We start from the raw sequence: 21956 nt of genomic DNA, 5'->3' as shown, positions 1-21956 counted from the left end.
GAAAAGGGATGGTAGAGTTTGTGGAGACCAAGATTTTGGTTAAGAATTGAGTTTCCAACATAAACTCTGGAAGCAAGATTGTTTAGCTTCAGCCTGTGTTAGGAATAATTGCAACCCACTTTGAGTTCTCTCACAATGATTGAAGCACTGCGGATTAGACTCGTCTTGTTCCCCTCAATGCTTCACGGATTTCTTTTTTTTATGTCCTTTAAATTGAATTTAAAAATTTTCCTTCTCTTTTTTGGATTCACATTGGTTTAAATGTGATGCTTCTGTAAAGGCTCTATGAATTCAATATCCAATGTAATGTTTTTCTTTGTCCAAAACTTGGAATATTTTGTAGGATGAATTCACCATTCAGAAATAATTTAATATGTGGCCCTGTTGTAGACATAGAATTCAAACATGTTTCCATGAAGGATCGGTAAAATGGGTGAGTTTATAAAGCAACTGATAATATTTCATAATGAAGATGATTTTATAAGGCATTTACATTATCTCTTTCAATCACCATGACAACCAAAAATAAAATAACCTCCAATTAACCCTATGACATGACTGCAATAAAGATTTTTCTTAAAGCAAACAGTTTGTTTTACAAGTTGTTCTGTTGTTTAATAATAATTTGCTATTATTTATATTTTTATGTGCTTTTATCAGATACAAATTTTAGTAGGGAAATAAGCAAACATTTCTAGAAACGAATTAGAAACAATTGTGTTTTAGAATACTAAAAGGATTTTTAAAACTTTCAATTCAGCAAAGTCAATATTTTCCCCCAATTGAAATAATGGAAAAACAAAAGCGTAGACACTTTCATGGCTTGGAGGACATGGTCTTCATGTGCCCAAGGTCATGTTCCTTAGCAGCCACTGTTGGGATCTGCTTCCACTACAGTCCTGCATTGTAGGCACCATTTTGTCTTCTTCAGAAGGTTCATCGAGACATTGGTTACTGTTAACATGTCGCAACGTGAGTCTCTGTAAAAGATAACCAATAATCAGTGCAGCTTATTTCATCTTTAGCTTCACTAGCACATCAGATGAAATCTGTTCTCTAAAAAATCCTTTATGATTTTTTTAGTATAATACACTGTGATAGGTTTGTAAAAGGAACTGTGCACACAGGTGTCCCTGGATTAATTATTATACAACTTTGACTGTTATGAAGTCATAATTGTCTAATATACCTTTATTTGCAGATGGTTAAAGAAACTGGCTGACATTTATCAAGCGTTGCCAAGAATTCAGGCTCCTTTGCAAAAAGCCCATTTGTGAGCTCTGAGTTCAGTTGAGGACTGCAAATATTAACAAGCTTTTGTAAAAGCTTAGTTTTCTTAGGCATGTGTTATTCAGTAACCATTTGGTAAACATGCAAATAGATGGCACAGCTGTGACCCAAATGAACAAAACTGCTAGAGATGTTCCCATTTCAAAATACTAAACAAGCTATAGTATCTGTGACTGTAAGACATTCATTGTAGAAAGTGATTATCAGAGCAAAAATTAATCTGTCTTACTTGATAAAATCTTTACAATAGTTTGGTCTGTATTTTTAAGAATCTTAAAAATATAACAAATAAAAACAGGGGCATGATGATCATATATTTTTAAACATTATATTTATATTTTGGTTTATTCATAAATTCCAATAATTGTATGTTAACCAGTCATTATATATCTTCTCTTTGGCATCTTTATGTACATTGGAAATCACATTTTTGGACTTTTCAGATATACATTTTAAATCAACATGATTTATACATACTAATTATATATATTTCTGCTATTTCATGGGCAATACCTAGGACCATATTATATGGAAACCTCTCCAACCAGAAGCGAAGTATTTGAATGTATGAGAGATAATTTGCAAATATATCTTGAAAATAGCACTCTACTTTTTTTTTTTTTTTGCAAATTACCAAAATTAAAGGTAAACAAAATGTTTTTTTTTTTTTGCCTCTTGATACTACATTGAAAATGGGATGAAAGTAAACATAAGAGGTGGGCAATAAAAATGGTAGAGAAATAGCAGCCAGACGATTGTAATTTGTTTAGATTAGGACTGAAAACATCGTGGCCTGCACTGTTGTAAGAAACGATGGAAGGGAGAATAGGTTTGTGGTAGAGGAGGCCTAAGAAACAGCAAGCAGGAAATTAAAAGAGCAAGGCAATTAGATGCAAAGGAGATTTCAAGATTGAGACCTTTGTTGTTGCTCTTTCAAAACATGGAATCAAGTTATTTACACTAAAAAACAAAGAAAGGAATAAATGGCCAAAGATAGGCAAGAAGATGGCTGATTTACACTTATGATGCCAGAAATTCAACCAGTAGCCAGCTTGAAAAAATAAAGATACATAACGAAAACAATATATATTTTTTCTAAACAGTTCTAGTTAAAAATCAACAAAATGGCTTAATTTTTGTTACGTACCTGTGGTCCTTTGTGTATATATTCTCTTTCAAAAATATAACTTACCATTGCATACTTCTATTAGATCCCTTTTTTAAAAAAGTACGATTTTTCAAATATCACATATGTTATTGCCCATTAAGCTACCCCAGAAAGCACTGCCAGTGTCTTATTGCAGTCGATCACATACCATAGTAGTTGAATGCTTTGATCAATTATTAGTTACCTTAGTTCAAAATATAGCACAGACTTGAGATTTTTCTTTAAGGATCATGTGAATAGATGTTGTCAACTGCACAAATAATAATTTTAAAAACAATAGTTTTTATTATTCTTTCTAAACAATACATGATTTATTTGAAGGAATTCACTAGTAGTGAAAACCCACTGCTGCAGAGACAAAGAAACCACTAAACACTTCTTTATAGTGCAGTGCAGTAGAAAACCAGACCTTTTAGGCTCAGGTAAATTCCTGTCCCTTATTTACTAGCTGTGAACACTCAGGCATGCTTTGAATTATTCTGAGGAATCATGTTCTTTGTCAGAAAATACTTAGACTTAAACATGCTTACAAATATCCTTTTTCCCTTTTTTTTAAAAAATTTGACCTTCAGTCAACTAACTGGAATCCCCTGGCAACCTCAAAAGGGTAAAAATGTTAACTACGTTTCTAGCCTACATTGTTTATGGTAAAAATGAACTCTGATTGATAAACTGCATCTGCAACTGATAAATTGCATATATATACTAACAGAAAAGCAAACTGGGCTTTTCTAAGTGCAGACTTCTAATTCTTTATGTTTTATTCGGTTCCTGGAAGCTAGGCCTATGGAGTCGTTACAAGGAGAGATCATCTTCTGTGAGGCCAGTAAGCCAGGATGGTTTTGACATCTGCCTGATGTGGATCTCATCTCCTTGCAACAGACTGTCACCTGTGGAGAAGGCTATAAGAACTGCTAAGGGAACTGCCGCAATTTCTCCTATGGAGAGAAGCACTCTGTGGTCTCTGCTCTAGCACTCTATAGTAGACTTGTGAGAATAAAAATTTAGTTAAACCTAAACCTCCTCTTTTGGCACTGCATATATCAGGTTTGATTGCTTTGAAAGCAACTAAGATAATACACAAAAATTGCTTTGTATACAAGTTTTCTTTGTGCAAAAGACGTAGACTTTTCCAGCTTTACCAACTCTTACATTTGGAATGTCTTTGACTGGAATATAGTTCTAATTAAAATAGTACCCCATGTGTTGTCCCCTCTCCATAATTTCATTCCCAGCCTTGTTACAAGACTTCTGAGCTCAATTGTTTCCTCCACTAACAATATTTAAGTGGTTCATCTGAACCAGAAAAATGCCCCAATCTTCCTGTGTTCTCATTGTAAGGTAAGGGACAAAGTAAAATCCTTTATTTTTTGGATAATAAACCCCTTAAAACTAAAAGGTAAGACATGTTCTTATTTGCACTCTTTAGAAGAATTCCCTATCAGTTGACCTGAATAATGATTCATTTTATTGCTTACTGAAAAGATAGTCACAAATCATACAAGTGAGAGATAAAAGATACAACTTAAAAAAAGTATTATTTCACTTAGGCAACCATAAAGAAATGCTTAGAAATAATTTTCTTTATAAAGGTATTGAAAAATCACATCTTAGTCTTTAATAATGCGCTTGCTTAGTGTTTTAATTAAAATAATAAGATACTTTAGAAAGGATATGCCATATTTGCATTTAACCAAAGTATCTGAATAAAAAGAAACAAAAATAAATGATTTTGTTGTTTTAGAAACAATCTTTTTTTGACCCTGTTAGTTTTTTAATTGATATTTTTCAGATCTGATGATGTAGAACCTGTTGTCATATAAACATGGCTATAGTTCGCCTCAAAGAGAGTTAATATGTCATAATACAGTTCATCAAATATATTTTTGCATATATATGTTTAAAATAAAGAAAAAATCAAAAACATACCTACTCATTAAGGATAGACTAAACACAACTTAATATATGCAGTCCCCAAATTAATGAGTAACTAAGAAGTAAAAGACAGAGAGTTAACTCCATGGAGAAAAGGTACATAAAAATTTTTCTTAACCACATTTTAAAGGAGTTTCCAGATTTCAATAACTGAACATAACAAAAATACTAAAATTAATAAAATCTGCAACACAAACCTCCAAAAATCATTAGAGAATGTAATCAGTAGAATTCCCAAAAATATTTCTAAAAATTTCCATTCTTGTATAGTTTCTTAGTAGCCATTTTTGCAAAGTGCTATCATTACAGGTTTCCACTGTAGGATGCTGGGAGCCATCAGCTACTTTGTTCACTGAGAGACAAGACTGGGTGATTATATGAAGAAGAGTGTGGGTCTGTTTGACAAAGAAAATAATGAATAATGACGAAATCAAGTACAAAGACAGTAATAAATCAATCATCCTAGGCAACATGCAATTTCTACTGGATAAAGATGGAAGGCACATGTCACAATAATTGCATCCATGGAGCTGTGAGCCACATTTTTTTAGATGGCTTTAATATCAACCTATAAGGAAGGAGTAAATGAAGATAAGACTGAGAATATGGAGAGGGGCTTAAGATTAAATGATGAAATATTTTTGGCAAAAGGTTATTTTTAGATATAAAAGATTATATTCTCAGCCTTCATCCTAGTAATACAATGCTTTTTAGTACCAGATGAGTTATTTGCGAGTAGATATTCAAAATAGTTGATTAGTCCAACTATGGCCCTTGGCCTCCTCATTCTTACACTCTAAAATTAAATAATATCAGGGACAAATTTGGAGGATAATTTAGCTTTAAGGCTTTACTTTGAACAGTATGGTACTCAAATTGCTCCCACTTGTGTTTTTACAGGGCTAACCTGGTTGTGTTCCACATGTACATTGCCACCTTCGTTAGATGTCAATTAGAAAGGCAGGTAATGAAGGGAGGAAAAAGAAAAAGATCAACTCTTAATCTAATTCTCCAAACAGTTTCAATTAATTAATTTATCTGTCCATTTCTTGCTCTCCATCTATTTCCTCTATAGGAACATAAGCTCCAGGAAAGTCACAGACTATGGCCACCTACATCTTGAAGCTCAGTGCCTGCCCATGGGATACACTAAGTAAGTCTGGTGATTCAAATGCTTAGTACAAGACCAGTGCAGACAATAAATTCTGTTAAAATTAAGCTACTTCTCTTAGTCAGCTTAATGTACACAAATTATTGGATAAATGTTTTCAAGGATTTATCTTCTATAGTAAAATAGTATATAATTTGTAAAGAAAGAAAAAATAACATTTTATTCATAGTATTGTTAACTATGTAGTTGATATTAAAACTGTAACTATAAATAATATTGTTAACTATATAGCTTGATTTTTTTTAAGAAGACTAGTTTATATTTTTGTTTCCTTTTTTAACCAAACATGAATTTTCCCATCATACTGTTTAAAACTGCTAGGCTAGATCATCCTCTACCCTCAGTGATATTTCTTCTTGAAGTGAACTTTTCTTGGAAAATGCCATTTTAACATCAAAGATATTAGTGTAAATGATGTTAATTTCATTTGTAATATAAAAATTAATTTTTATGACATAAAACAAAACAAAAATGATTTTGCTTACCCTCTGGAAACATAACCCCAGGGCATAAATACAACATAGAATTTTCATTTAAAAACATACCTCCCAAAAGTGTTTATCAAATGAATGGCCATGAAAAAATAGTCAAAGAACTTCAATTCCAGGTACTTATAAAAAGCCATAGCCCAGAAGAAAAATTACAAATCTTGTCCTTATTGAGACAAAAATTATTTTTCATTTAAAAACACACAAAATTATTTAGTGTCTTCATTTGCTTGAAAACAAAGCATAGTTCATTTATTTCTGAGTATACTGTTTGAAATGATAACAATTATTAATATTGTGTGCATCTTCTAATAATTTTATGAATTTATATAATTGAGGTCATATAATCAAATATTCCTTTATTCATGTTGTGAGCATTTTTTTCTATCATTAAAATAATCTAAAATAATCTAAAAACATACTATTAAGAAACAAACTATTTCTCTGAAATGAATTTGCCAAAATCCATTTAACTTTTTTATTTGCAGGGAATATCTTTCCAATTTGGAGCTATTGCAAATAACAAAAATATATTGTATTTCAGAGATATTTGATCAATATGTTGATGTTCAGAGATATTTGCCATTATTTGTAATACATACAGATATAACTAAGGGTTGATATGTATGTATAATAAATAATGGCAAATATCTCTGAACATCAATGTCTATATCTGTCATTATTTCTTTGGAAATGATTCTTAGAAGTGAAATTGCAAGGTCAAATACATGAACACTTTAACACATATTAGCAAAGTTCTTTAAAATATATCTATAACAGTAATTTTGTAATAACAGCAGCAGCAGCTAACACTTCTTGTGCTTGCTATATGTCGGGATACTATATGGGTATCACTGCATCTTCACCAATATTACAAGTTGCTGCTAAAAACATTTCTTGCCATATTGATAGGATAAACAAGAAATGAATACAATAACACATAAAATGATTTTTACGTATTTATGTTTTTTAAAGACTTTTTTTCCATTTTCTTTGGCTATGTTTCTACTATGCTGTTTATTCAAGTCCTTGCACATTTCTATATGTGGTATACTATTTTCCCTTCAAAAAGTACAGTAACTAAGGGTTGATATGCTCTTTATTAGGCATATCAACCCTTAGTTATATCTGTTTTTGTTGCACATGGCTAATTAGTCTACTTTTGTTTTCTTTTAGAGAAATGGTCTCACTATATTGCCCAGGCTGGCCTCAAACTCCTGGACTCCAGCAATCCTCCCATCTCAGCTTGCCAAGTCGCTGGTACTATAGGCCCATGCCACCGCATCCAGCTATATTAACTCAATTTTGAAGACAATGTGACATCCAGGCTGACATGCAACTTACTGCCAAATATATTTTCCTATAGCATATTTAAAATATTGACTAGAAAATAGGATCTAAACCCTAAGCTAGTATTGAGTTTTGTTTATAATACGGCATTACTTTATTGTTCTCCTCTAGAATGTAAAGCCTTGGTATTTCCTGCGATGTACAATATTCCAATCATAACATAAAAATACATAAGAAAAACATTAATGATTCCTGCCTTTATATATATTTGCTTGTTTGACTAACATAAAATGTGGCATGGAGCATCTAAATTTACCCTTCCAAATATATAATTCCTACTTAAAGCCAACTGGAATCAGGCTAAACAATTTTGGTGACAAAATAAAAGCCATTAATATTGTAAAATTAGGCCATACCTTGGCATTAAAAGTACTAATGTAAAAAATAGATATTTTAATGAACTGACTGCATAGTTAATTTAAGAGCCAATCGCACAGGTCTCAGTTTAAAAGTTGGTATACTAAAAGATTAAAATAAAACCCACTCAATTATGTTATTACAAATAATAATATACAAAATAAGTATAAATTTGGACTACTATAGATATTTAATTTAATAGCAAAGATAATAGGATTTCTTCTGTTAATCAAGCATAGAATAACAATTAAAAATTAATATAACAAAGTTATTACTCAAAACATTAATTATGATCTCCAGACAAGGTAATCTATGCATTCAGTCAAATAGAAATATTATAAAATAGGAAGTGTAATCATTTAACATATAGGAACTACAAATGTGACTCTAATCTATTGAAATTCCTACTCACTACTTCTAATAAGAAATCACAGCTATGGGTCAATAGGAATATGGAAAGGTGATACCTGTGTAATGCACACAGCCTTCAAAAGGTAAATTAAGCCATTGTTTTTCTTAGGAATGCTACACAGGGGAATGGTTGGGATGCACTTAAAGATCACTTACCTTGAAATTATAATCCCATTTACCTGCTCTCTAATAAAGGTAAATAAAAGATGGTAGTGTAAGTCAAGTCTAAATATTAATCTAACACATTTTACCTATGGAAAAGCATTCCTTATATTGTGACTCTGGAAATTATTTGATACAGATGTACATAGAATTCACAACAAGTATTTTCTAAGTCCACTTGCTCAGTCACATGAAAAATAAGAGTTATTTTTAGCATCATATTTTTCTCCCTTTTTTTCTTTGTTGCATAGTGTTTGTTGAATGTAAGTGTTCTGATCTAAAATTAGATTCTCACACTGTATGTAGCTGCCTAGTTATTCAAAAAGAAATGTAATTATGTGCATATATCATAGGAAAATATTCTAAATTGATTGGAACACAATTGTAATGTTCAAACAGAATATGAGAACACCTGAATAAAACAGAATGAATGGATGACAGAACTTTATAAAAATAATTCTTAAACTGTTTCAGTGAGATGAATTTTTTTCTTTTCATTTAATGCTGGCAATAGACATTTCATGGCATAGAAGGGTTTGTGAAATTTATTCAAGCTTCTAGACCACATAGGTATCCTACAATTTTGCTAATGATGCCCAGGATGCCCTCAATTCAAACAGGTTAGGCCATATATAAGATGACAATGAACTAAATTCATGGTTATTTACGAACTATTTAGTTAGGGGTGTGAGAAACTACATTTGAAATCAAAGTTGACCAAAGAAGTGCATTTATTACTAACATGTGCTTAGTTTCATTCAATTACAAGGATAAGCAATTACGAGTATGTATAGCTGAAGCTTGTAAGCAATTAGAGCAAAATGACAAAGTAGTTTTATGACTGCTTATTTAGCTAAATAGACCATATTTATTGTAGAACATCTTTCTCACTATTAAAAAAATGAGAAATTTTATGTCAATAAAATTTGGTATAACAAATAACTGATAGCATTTAGTTATTCCATTTGAAATACTGTATACTAAGCTTATTATATCATAACCATTGAAAGAACCGAATTATTTCTAGTTTTTTGATAACATTGAGAGGCAACGTAGTGTAGTAGAAAAATTGCTGGATTTACTGTAAGAATCTGGCTGTGCAAACTTAAACGAGGCATTTACCCTATGCTTCATTTTACTAATGTGAAAAATAGAATATCTGTCTTATAAGACTATTGTAAGAATTGCACGAGAAAACAGATAAATATGTGATGAACTTTATTCCTTCTCTTTTCCCCCACTCACCTAAGAAGTAAACAAAACCAAAGTAGCTGGATAGATTCCAGGTTTTGATGCTTCATGACACTGTTTCCATTTTTCTCTGGATATTCCAACAATCCTGCTCCTATTTATGACTTTCTTTTCTAAGATTGAAAGGACTATGGGAGATAAGGTGATGGAATATTTCTGCTGTTCACATGGTGAGATTCACAATTATACTGATAGCTAGCTTGCTTGGAATACTTTATTAGGACCTGAATTCTAGATCTGCTGCTAGCGGCGTAATCTTTGTGCTTTAGTTTCCTCCTGATAAAGGCTTAAAGGAGAGAACTTTAAGGTACGTTTCAGTTCTGTAATTCTGTGAACTCCGACAATTTTTATTCTGCCTTGAACCTGCACCACCTCAGAGATTTTTCAAAGAAAACTTTTGTCCTTGCTAGCAAAAGATAAAGAATTGAGTTAAAGTAGTAAGCAGCACGCATTTTCTTTCCACAGGTTGGAATATGAGAAGAATAGAACCACTGAGCAATTATTCCTCCTTCTCATCTCAACACTTCTTATCCTTTTGCTCCCTTTCCCTCTCTTTGCTCCCCTCTGGAGGCCTTGCCATTTTCCAAATTGTATCCATGCCTTTTCCTAAATTTGTAATATTCTTTAATCAGTGTATAAAAAGACTATGGAAGATACATAGATATTTGACCCTATCCTTTTCAAATGTAAATGTATATATGAATGATCGGAGATTTTGTTAAAATACAGATTTGGATTCAGTATGTTTAGCATGGGTTCGGATCCTGCATTTCTAACAAGTTCCCAGGTGATGCTACTACTCCTGGAATCACCCTGTGGGTAGCAAGGGGTGGAACCCTTCTGTGACCTAAAGAAACCCTAAATGTAAAACTTAAAAGCATAGTAATAAATGTTATATTTCAATTTTGTTAAAAAAAATTCTTTTTAACACCTTCTCAAAAATAAAATCACCTTTCAAAGCTGAAATTTCCAGAAAGGCAATGTACTATTCCTACAATTGCTCTATTCTCATGTCATTTATTAGATTATGATCCATTCATTTTTTAATTTAGCAAAGTGGTGTCATTAGACAATGTAAATATCACTAGTTAATTTTGAAAACATAAACATATATGAGAATTTAATTAAGCTATATAATTCAGATGATCAAATTATTTAAAATAAAAATTTCTCAATATTTATGGCATTTTATAAGCTTTTGTGTGTGTGTGTTCCAAAGTCAAAGTAAACATGATACAAAATGTTATAGTGCTCTGAAATACTACAACAGATAACTACTAGTCATCCAAAAGAGTAAATTTATAGAAATCATTTATTTATCTTAGGTGAAGCTACCTATTTTTTTCACTTTTTACTTAAAATTCCTTAGTATTCAATAGCATTGCTACTAGCTGACAGAAAATGTAAACAAAAATATACACATAATTGCTAACAGTAGTTATTTGAGAAATGAAAGAATTTGAGTTATGATATTGCTCACTCAAGAGTTATGGAAAAGTTTAAAGATTACAAGTGGTATTCTAAAATTCCACACTGCTTCATTTTATAAAAATGTATATGATCATTCCCCTTTCTTAATAAATATATTCTAGATTTTCTTATCTTTAGCATAAGCTCAGTAGAGTCCCAGGTTCCTGGTAGAAACTAAACAGTAACAACGACAAGAACAAGTTTTATTTAAAAATAAGTATCACTTATAGGATTTCTACTGTATCTGTACATTTTACTGCATTTTTCCTCATAGAAGAGATAGAGTACTGATGAAGGATTTACCTATATGTATTTTGCAAAGGCACTGTTTTCTGTAGGCTTAATATCAAGGATGGCACCAATAAATAATAGTTGAAGAGAAAAAAAGATTGGTGGTCAGACAAGGTGAGTAAGATATAGCGAAGGCAACAGCATCTTAATAGAACACATTGGTACAACATAGGAAGAATTCTCAGTGTTTGTCCTCAATTATGGCTCAGAAGATGATTTTGTGTCCTACGATCCTGGTAACATTGTATAAGTTTTAGACCCCAAATTAACCCTACATAACCAGTTTCAAATCCTATAAGAATTCAGTAAGTTTTTCTAATATTCAACTTAAGAAACTACACAATCATGCAAATATTAAAATGACATTCAAAATGGTTTTTAAAAGGTCTTGTTAAAATATCAACAATGCCAAAAAACTCTGTAGATTGGTTTTTAAAATGTTATTCTTGTAGAAAATTTTAGGCTTGCATGGAATACTGCATCTGTGAAACCCATTTACCTCTATAGTAGTATTTATCTTCTAAGCAGAATGAACTTTAGTTTTCCTTTTAAATAAATCACCTACCACTTAATAATGTGGGAAATGTAACACAGAAGACCAATTCATTTTGTTAATCATAAAAGAAAACTGAAAGAAATGAAGCTGTTTTCGATAGTAAGTTTCTTTATGCAAAGGAAAATATTTCTTTTTTATTAGCTCCATCTGATGGTTGATCTGGTTTTTACACACTGCCTGGAGATAAATTTCCAACAGTAATTTTATTGTTTTCTCTCCCTCTCCTCTGTCAGAAAGGTGTGCTATATTGAGAAGAAGCTACTCAGCTTTTTAGGTGACTAATTAGTTTACTGAATTCTGTGAAATACTTATAATTGTAAACAGTAAAGAAATCTTGTTAATCTTGTCAGATATTGTTCCTTCCAGTTGAGGAACACAAATGTCAGTGATTAGTGGTATAAAATTTAAAATTTGAAAATATGTACATATTGTCAATATTATCCTGTATACACATCTTCATACAAACCTCTCAGATAGGCTTAGCTTACCCCTTGCCTAATTTATGTTTGGCATGTACATGGAGATACAAGTTGTCATACACAAAACTGATTTTTATTGTCCTCATTCATATTTTATATTAATGGACCAATTTGGCAAAACCTGTTTATATGACATGCCATCCTAATGTTACCGATATGAACCTGCATGCTTAAAATCTAATTCTGCCAATGTAGATAAAAACCAGCTTAAGATTTAAATATTGAATGTTGAAATATATAACTGAGCTCAAGCATCAAATAATAAGTAAATTAAGGAAAATACTATACCTCAGCATCATATTCCCATAACTGATTTCCTCTCATATGGTGGCATTTTAACATGATTACAGGTCCATTGAGTCTAGAAACATCCAAGCACAAGTCATCGGTTCGAATTTCTTTGTCAGCAGTGTAAGAAAATACCTGAAAATATAAAATTCAGCTAATAAAATAATATGTACATTTTAAAATGTTACAATAAAGCAGATCTATCCATGGAAGCTTTCATATCAGATAAACTTGTATTTTCAAATGATTGCTGGTATGTTATCTTGAGACAGCTAATTCATCTCTTTGAGTCTTTTTCCTCAACTGTAAAATAGGGACAAAGTCATCTGTTTTATGATGTTTTGGTGAGACCTCAGTTTAACAAAATAAACTTTAAAATACCCACTATTTGCTGGCACTGTATTTCTTGCATGATACTTGCACTATAAAGCTCACAATAGGTTAAAGAAAATATAGTTTGCAAACTGCATGGAGCTTAATGAAGGGCAGTCCCCGTTCCTACCATCTTATGACCAGTTCTCCAATTCTACAATGTCATTCTTTCATATAGAAGTTTAAATCTTTCTTCTGATAACATAAGTACATTGTGTAAATGTTATTAAATATTGTCAGTGAGCTTCTGAAGGTTGTAGAAGTATCTTCTCTAGAGATCTCATTAAAGGTAGGCTCTACACTTATCTCTTTAATATGGTTTGCCTAGGCTTAACTACATCAATTCTTCTGAAAATATCCAAGAAATGTCATGGTGGATTATGGACTCTTTGTTAGATAATTCAATTGAACTATAATAATCTTTATTATTTTGTTCCTGGTGTGAATAATTTATTTACAACATTGATTATTAAAGTTTCATGAGTTTTTTTTATTTTTTTTTTATTTTTAGATGAAGTCTTGCTCTGTCATCAGGCTGGAGTGCAGTGGTGCAATTTCGGCTTACTGCAACTCTGCCTCCCGGGTTAAAGCGATTCTCCTGCCTCAGCCTCCTGAGTAGTTGGGATTACAGGCATACGCCACCATGCCAGGCTAATGTTTTGTATTTTAGCAGAGATGGGGTTTCACTATGTTGGCCAGGATGGTCTCAATCTCCTGACCTCATGATCCTCCTGCCTCGGCCTCCCAAAGTGCTGGGATTACAGGTGTGAGCCACCGTGCCCAGCCTCATGAGGGTTATTAAGCACATAATTATAGAATGTGTTTTCTTCTTTTAGCTACGATAAGCATTGTTCAGTATTCTGCGGGTTTTTCTTTCTCCTTGCTATGTCAACAGAAAAGATAACGAGAAAGGTCATGTCAGGGTCTTTTTGTTTCTCAAAGATATCTGATGAAATTGGAGGAAGTCAGCTTTACAAATAGTATAAACTCTGGAGCTCCATAAGCTGAACGAGTTAGTCTTGGCAGAGTTGCCTCTGCAGCACTGCTTCTCAGGACTTCTATGAAAATCACAAGAAGCGGTGAGAGGAAGTGGAAAAATCAATGATGGAACACAAATACCCTCTTCTGTCAACCGCTTAAAAGGAAATTATTGGGGACTGGTTCGGTGACTCATGCCTGTAATCCCAACACTTTGGGAGGTTAAGGCAAGAGGATTGCTTGAGGCCAGGAGTTTAAGACCAGCCAGGGAAACATATAGAGATCTCATCTCTACAAACAATAATTAAAAGAAAATTATCCAAGCATGGTGGTACATGCCTGTTGTCCCCACTACTTGGGAGGCTGAAGTGGGAGAGGCTGAGGTTGGCAGATTACTTGAGCCATGATCACACCACTGCATTCAGTCTGGGTGACACAGCAAGACCCAGTCTCAAAACAACAACAACAGTGGCAACAACAATAACAGCAACAACAAAAAAAACCCAGAAAAATTTTCACAAAGGTTATACATTTACTTAATATACAATTTTGAGAAATGTGAAGTACATTTAATTGAATTATGCAAAATATATCGCAGACTTCATGTATTCAATTCACAAATATATTTTCTAGCTTCATTACTTTTTCATGCTCATATGTTTTTATGAAGAACATCTGGTCACCTAAGAAGAATAACATAAAAACCCATCAAACAGAAATATTCATATCCTCCCCAAAGAGTATTATTTTAAACACAATTACAAACTTATTTAATTACACAAGTGAGAATCTTAAGCTGAGATGATAGGATTATTTCAATACTCAAAGATAGCCTTCTACATTAAAATTGCTTCCTTTTAAAGCGACAAATGCCAGTGTAAAAGGAAACCTCATAACGTCCATTTCAGCCTTAATTTTCTAATGGCTCAGGCCATTTTTATACAGTATATTCTTCTCGAGTCTCTTAAGATAGTTTGGAAACAGTACCTGTTGAAAGTTTTAGAGAGCAGTCTACCACATCCCTTGATCCTCAATTTCTAATTTAGATTCAGTTTGTGGTCATTAGAGCTATCTTAAGTAATTTACATTTAAGAAAGATATATTTGTAGAATAGTTTATGTACTTATATGTGTATATAAATTATATGTCTGTTAAATTATTTTTTGGCCTTTGTACTTGAAAAAAATTAACGGATGTTAAAATATTTGGCTCACAAGCAATTTTTGTTAAAAACAATCTGTTGATAATGCTTCCTTGTTTTTCTTGGATTAATGTAAAATCAGGATTAATTTGTTTTTGTACCTGAGAAATAATCTCATTTTTATGCTTGTTTCTAGGATGTTTTTTACTCTTTATAATAACAAAAATCAGTGCATGTCAGTATATACATATCATTCTTGAAACCTAATCTGGAAATTGTTAGGTTTGAACTCAATTATTTATCATTTATATCTATTAGTTTTTGAACCCATAATTGTCATTATTAAATTTTTTCATATCTACTACTGTAAAAGGTTCATGAAATTCACTTTGGGTATACTGAAAACATTATATGTGAAATACTTTGCAGAGATTCTGGCACACAGACAAAATTCAGTAGCTGATATTTAGAGTTATTATTCCCAGTCTTAGAGTTAATCCCAAATTGAGGATTTCTATCCAACACCACCAAGAAATTTTAGTATAAGGGTCCAGCAATGTTTGCTCTTGCTGTCTGAGCTGAGCCCTTGGCTGCTGTACAAGTCCCGAGGGAGAGTTTATAATACCTGATGACAGATATTTCTGATAATTTAAGCATTGTATTATGACCCTGTAGATTAACTACTTATGAGTTCCTTTATGACTTTGGGGACAATCTCCGAATCTCACACTGGATTTCCTAGGAGCAGCTATTCCCTACAGCTGTTGCTTGTTTTTCCGTCTCACTACTCCACAGACACTCTCAGTTAGTATGTGTAAGGCCCAGCCTGTCCTTGCTGTGGTTGAAACCTTTATGCCTATGTGAGTTAAAATATTTCAAACCTGAACACCAATGAAGCACTTTACTTTAAACTATCAGGTATGTTGATAACTACACTATACAAGATTGATTCATTCATTAGTAAAATCTCATTGTACATTCTCTTAAAATAATGGAAACTATTCTTCTTCCTTTTCTGATTATCACTCAAATTACTTTATCATCGGTTACCAATACTTAGTAAAGCAGAACCGAGTTACATGAACCATAGATTTAGCATATGTTTCCATTTGTTCCAGTGCCAGCCTGACTTTAATGACAATTAATTGGTTCAAAGTCTAATCACTTTAATTAAGCTAAGGTGACTAGAAGCAGGGAAAAACAATCAATCTCTGTGGCTTTCCTTCCATTATAAAAGAGGAAACAGGGAGGAAGTTAACATTAATTGGACACTACCTTTTTTTAAAAAAATGTGTTCTACGCTTCATATATATCACATTAAATAAATTTGCTCTATTCTTTTATTGTGCAATTGCATTTATATTTCTATGAATGTATACCAACTTACAGTATTGCAAAATGTAACAAATAGAGCTCTTTACATGAATCCTATGGATTTAGTAATTTATAGTGCTTTTAAAATTCTGTTTCACCCTTAATGTTCATGTTGTCTAATCTGTAAAATTATGAGCTATCTAGTATCACATATATTCTTATGTAATCCTTCAGTCAAGCTAGGTCTACAAAGAACCATTAAAATGGCCATTTTTTAAGTCAACTCTTTTAATCTCAGCTATCTTATAAGATGATGATAATGATACAGGTAATAATGTCTATGCTCCAGTTTATGGACCGTGTTGATTATTATGCCTTTCAAAACTAATTACTCACTGTAATAACTCAGTTGTTATTGTTTACTGTTGTGTTAGTTCACTACGACTGCCATAACAAAGTACTATGGACTGGGTGGCCGAAGCAACAGAAATTTATTTCCTGACAGGTTTGGAGGCTGGAAGTCCAAGATCACGATCTTAGCAGAGCTGGTTTCTGCTGAGGCCGCTCTCTTTGGCTTGTAAGAGGGATCTTCTCCGTGTGTCTTCACACGGTCTTCCTTCTCTGTTTGCATGTGTCCTAATCTCTTTTTATAAAAATACCAGTTACATTGAATTAGGGCACCCTAATGATACCATTTTAACTTTACCTCTTTAAAGACTCATCTCTAATATGGTTACATTCTAAGGAACTGGGGGTTAAGACTTCAACATATGAATTTCTAGAAGAACACAATTCAGGCCACACCACCACTAACCCTTTACAATGTATTGGAGTAGATAACATATCTTTCCTTATTCCTAAGTGAAAAATATGGTGTGCATGAATTTTTTTTTTTTTTTTTTTTTTTTTTTTTTTTTTGAGATGGAGTCTTGCTCTCACCTTGGGATTCAGTTCTGAAATTAGAATATACTGTTTAGTATTACTAATCAAAACTCTAAATGTAATGCAATATCAAATAATTCCCCCTTCTCCACATTGGGCTTAATTTATGTTGGCAACCTGCAGAGGCAAAGGCTTTTTCTGTTTTACGTCTTAAGCTTTTTTCTTTCCCTCACTGTTCTTGTCCACTCCCAAATTCACCCAGTCTGCTAATCAGTTTTTTTTTTTTTTAATTTTTTTATTCTTCCAGAGTGGCAAAGCTGTAAGAGAGGTCTTACTTGAACTGTTGTGTATAACTCCTTCCTGTTCTCTGGCCTGCCAGAGATTTAAAGCTCCCTGTTCTGAGACCATTTGGATTTTCTTAGAGATTCCCATCGCTGAGCACCTCTTAACTGAAGTGCAAAAAAAGAGGACAATGCATATTTTACAAGTGAGCCACTTTTTGTGAAAACTCTGGGAGACAGGCTAACACTAGGCAGTGCAGTCAGTTCCCGGTATTCAGTTGTCACAAGCCAGCCTTATCGTGTGTGAGTCAGCTCACAGCCTGCCATATACCAGAAGCATATAGCAAGCTCTCCAACTGGCATCCTACATAATATGCAGGTCCCAGTGCAAAATGAAAATGCAGAACTTATTTTTATAAAATTATCAAGAATTCCAAGATTGTAGGGCTCTGATTGCATGGGTTGCACACTCAAGAACTTCCCTGCTTTGAATCCTCTTCTTACTGGAAGCTAGAATCCCAGCCCATCTTCTCTAGAGGCAGGGCAACTATTCTCTCCAGGCAAAATCTTACAATCTTCTCCATATTCTGATATCTTCCATTATGGGTTGAACTGTGGCTCCCCAGATGATAGATTGAAGTCCTAACCACCAGTACCGCAAAATGTGTACACTTATGGAGATAGTCCTTATGATGAAGTCATCCTGGAGTAAGATGGGCCCTTAATCTAAAAGGACTGGTGTCCTTATAAGAAAATAGAGACAGAGAAAAGATAGCCATGTGATGATGGAATTAGAGACTGGAATGATGCATCTACAAGCCAGGGGACACCAAGGATTGTTGGCAAACACTGGAAGTTAGAAGCGGAAAAAGATGATTCTCCCTTAGGTTTCAGAGGGAGTATGGCACTTCTGACAACTTGATTTCAGACTTCTAGCCTCCGGAACTGTAAGACAATAAATTTCTATGGTTTTAAGAAACCTAGTTTGCAATAATTTTATACAAAAGCTCCAGCAAACTAACATACATCCTTTTCCTCCTCATGCTGGTTGAAGTGTCTAATGTCACAGAATCAGATTTCCAAAGTGTCTTTTCAAATTTTGCACAGGAAAATCTGATTTTAGATTGCCATTGCAAATTTTGCATAGGGAAGTCTGATTTTACATTTCACATTTATTGTATCTTGGTATCTGGGCTGAAATTTTAACATCCAGTTATACTTTCCACCAGCATAAAATCAACCATTTTCACAATACTTTTCTATTATAGCTATCTGTTCATAAAGGTGTTTTATAATGTGACTAGGTGATTTTCCTGATTTTATGTATACTTTATTGGGGTCATAATGATTTCTGCCTCTGAATTTATCTTGTAATGAAATGAGTACTATCTATAATGGATGATGCTATATATAAAGCCAATTCAAATCTCAAATCCTTTTAATCTCAATATTTTTCTTTCCATAGATGATGTTTTAGTTGACTCTCACACTGCTATAAGGACATACTCAAAACTGGGTAATTTATGAAGGAAAGAGGTTTAATGGATTCACAGTTCCACATGGCTGGGGAGGCTCACAATTGTGGTGGAAGGTGGAGGAGGAGCAAAGGCACATCTCATATGGTGGCAGGCAAGACAGCGTGTGCAGGGAAACTGCCCTTTGTAAAACCATCACATCTCGTGAGACTTATTCACTATCATGAGAACAGCATGGGAAAAACCTGCCCCCATGATTCAATTATCTCCCACCAGGTCCCTCCCATGACATGTGGGGATTATGGGAGCTACAATTCAAGATGAGATTTTGGTGGAGACACAGCCAAATCATATCAGATGGTAAGCATTCTTTATTTTTCACCTAAATGTATGGTTTGTTCTGGATTTTTCTTTTTAGGGAGAATGTCCAAAGACATTTTAAGATTCTTCAAATACCTAAAACAACATCTAAATAATTTCAAGGACTTCTGTGAGAAGGATCTAAAATATTCTGTTAAATTAATTTAACATAATGAAAGACTAGGTGTCCACATTTTTTTTTTTTTTTACCAATTGTATTATGTTTAAAATCCTAATGTATATATAGTTACTTCTTTTAAAATACTCTTTTTTCATGACCCTTTAGAAAAACTACAAACAAAAGTTTGCTCAAATCTCTAGCGTGAGCCTGTGCTAATGAAACCTTGTTCCAGCAGTACAAGTTACAAAGCAAGAAAGGAAGGCATTGCTCTATTATTGGGACCTGAACCTTGTCTCTTTCTGCAAAGGGCTCAGGAATTAAACACCCTCTACTTGCTCTATCTTGCCACAGGGTTTCTTTCTTTCCTTTTTTTATCCATAGATGAAGGGGGTGTGAGTGTGTATGTATGTACATGCGTATACACAGGCATACTTCAGAGATTTTGTGGGTTCAGTTTCAGATCACTACAATAAAACAAGTATCAAATTTAAAGCAAGACACATGTTTTTGTTTCCCTGTGCCTATGAGTTATGTTTACACTATACAGTAGCCATATTAAGTGTGCAGTAGTATTGTGTCTCAAAAAACAATGTATATTCCTTAATTAAAAATACTTTATTGCTAAAAATGCTAACAATCATCCTAGCCTTCGGTGAGTGGTAATCTTTCTGCTGATGGAGAGTCTTGCCTCAATACTGATGGCTGCAGGTTGACCAGAGTGGTGACTGATGAAATTTAAGTGGATGTAGTAATTTTAAAAAATAAGACAACAATGAAGTTTATCACATAAATCAACTTTTCCTTTCACTAAAGATTTTTCTGTAGCATGTGATGCTATTTGATAGCATTTTACCCACAGTAGAACTTCTTTTAAAATTTTAATTAATCCTCTCAAAACCTGCCACTGCTTTATCAACTTGAGTTTATGTAATATTCTAAATACTTTGTTGTCATTTCAACAGTGTTCACGGCATCTTCAATAGGAGATTATATCTCAAGAAACCACTTTCCTTGATCATTAATAAGAAGCAATGCTCATTCATTAAAGTTTTAGCATGAGAGTGCAGCAATTCAGTCACATCTTCAGGCTCCACTCCTAATTCTAGTTCTCCTGCTACTTCTACCTTATCTGCAATTATTTCCTCCACGGATGTCTTGAACCCCTCAAAGTCATCTAAGAGGGTTGGGATTAGCTTTTTCCAAACTCCTGTTATAGTTGATATATTGACTTCCTCCCATGAATCACAAATGTTATTTACGGTATCTAGAATTGTGAATACTTTCCATAAAGTTTTCAATTTACTTTGCCCAGATCTATTACAGGAATCACTATGGCAGTTAGAGTCTTAGAAAATGTATTTCTTAAATAGTAAGACTTGAAAGTTGAACTTACTCCTTGATCTATGGTCTGCAGAATGAATATTGTGTTAGCAGACATTAAAACATTAATCTCCTTGTACATCTCCATCAGAGCTCTTGAGTGACCGAGTAAATTATCAATGAAGAATAATATTTTAAAAGGAATCTTTTTTTCCCCCCGAGAAATAGGTCTCAACAGTGAGCTTAAAATATTTAGTACACCATGTAGTAAACAGATGTGCTGTAATCCAGGCCTTGTCGTTCCATTTACAGAGCACAGGCAGAGTAGATTCAGCGTAATTGTTAAGGGCCCTAGGATATGGGGAATGGTAAATGAACATTGGTTTTGACTGACAGTCACTCACTATATTTTTCCTAACAAGAGAATCAGCCTGTCTTCTGAAGTTTTGAAACCAGGCATTGACTTCGCTTTTCTAGCTATGGAAGTCCCAGATGGCATCTTCTTCCAATTGACTGCTGTTTTGTCTACGTTGAAAATCTGTTGTTTACTGTATTCACAGTTATCAATGATCTCAGCTGGATCTTCTGGATAACTTGCTGCAGCTTCTCCCTCAGCAATTGCTACTTCATTTTGCACTTTTAAGTTATAGAGAGAACTTCTTTCCTTAAAACTCATAAACCAACCTCTGCTAGCTTCCAACTTTTCTTCTGCAGCTTTCTCACCCGTCATAGAATTAGAGTTAGGGCCCTGCTGTGGTGAAGCTTTGGCGTAAAGGCATTTCATAGCTTGTTTGATCTTCTATCCAAACCACTAATACTGTCTCTATATAAGGAATAAGGCTGTCTGCTCTCTTTTCATTTATGTGTTTACTAGAGTAACATTTTCAATTTCCTTCAAGAATTTTTCATTTGCCTTCACTATTTTGCCAGCTGTTTGGTGCAAGAAGCCTACTTTTTGGCCTATGTCGGCTTTTGACATACCTTCTCACTAAGCTTAATCTTTTATAGCTTTTGATTTTAAGTGAGAAACATGTGACTTTTCCTT

At 33.3% G+C, this 21956-nt stretch overlaps 1 protein-coding gene across 1 annotated transcript in view; it reads right to left on the bottom strand.

The window, feature by feature from the left end:
• Nucleotides 1-425: 425 nt before the first annotated feature.
• The window catches only part of LOC105536276 (polypeptide N-acetylgalactosaminyltransferase 13), a 226357-nt gene continuing 204826 nt past the window's right edge, over nucleotides 426-21956 (bottom strand). Inside the window, exons 9-10 of the mRNA XM_011975607.1 lie at nucleotides 12668-12802; nucleotides 426-980 (exon numbers count right to left, since the gene is read on the bottom strand). Of these exons, the coding sequence (XP_011830997.1) occupies nucleotides 840-980; nucleotides 12668-12802 (276 nt within the window). The 3' untranslated portion in view covers nucleotides 426-839. The remainder of the gene's footprint in view (nucleotides 981-12667; nucleotides 12803-21956) is intronic.

The sequence above is a fragment of the Mandrillus leucophaeus genome, unplaced genomic scaffold, assembly GCF_000951045.1.
Source record: "Mandrillus leucophaeus isolate KB7577 unplaced genomic scaffold, Mleu.le_1.0 Scaffold1577, whole genome shotgun sequence".
NCBI classification, from domain to species: Eukaryota; Metazoa; Chordata; class Mammalia; order Primates; family Cercopithecidae; genus Mandrillus; species Mandrillus leucophaeus.
Note: the sequence above shows the minus strand (reverse complement) of the source record. Positions and strands in the feature narration are given on the sequence as shown.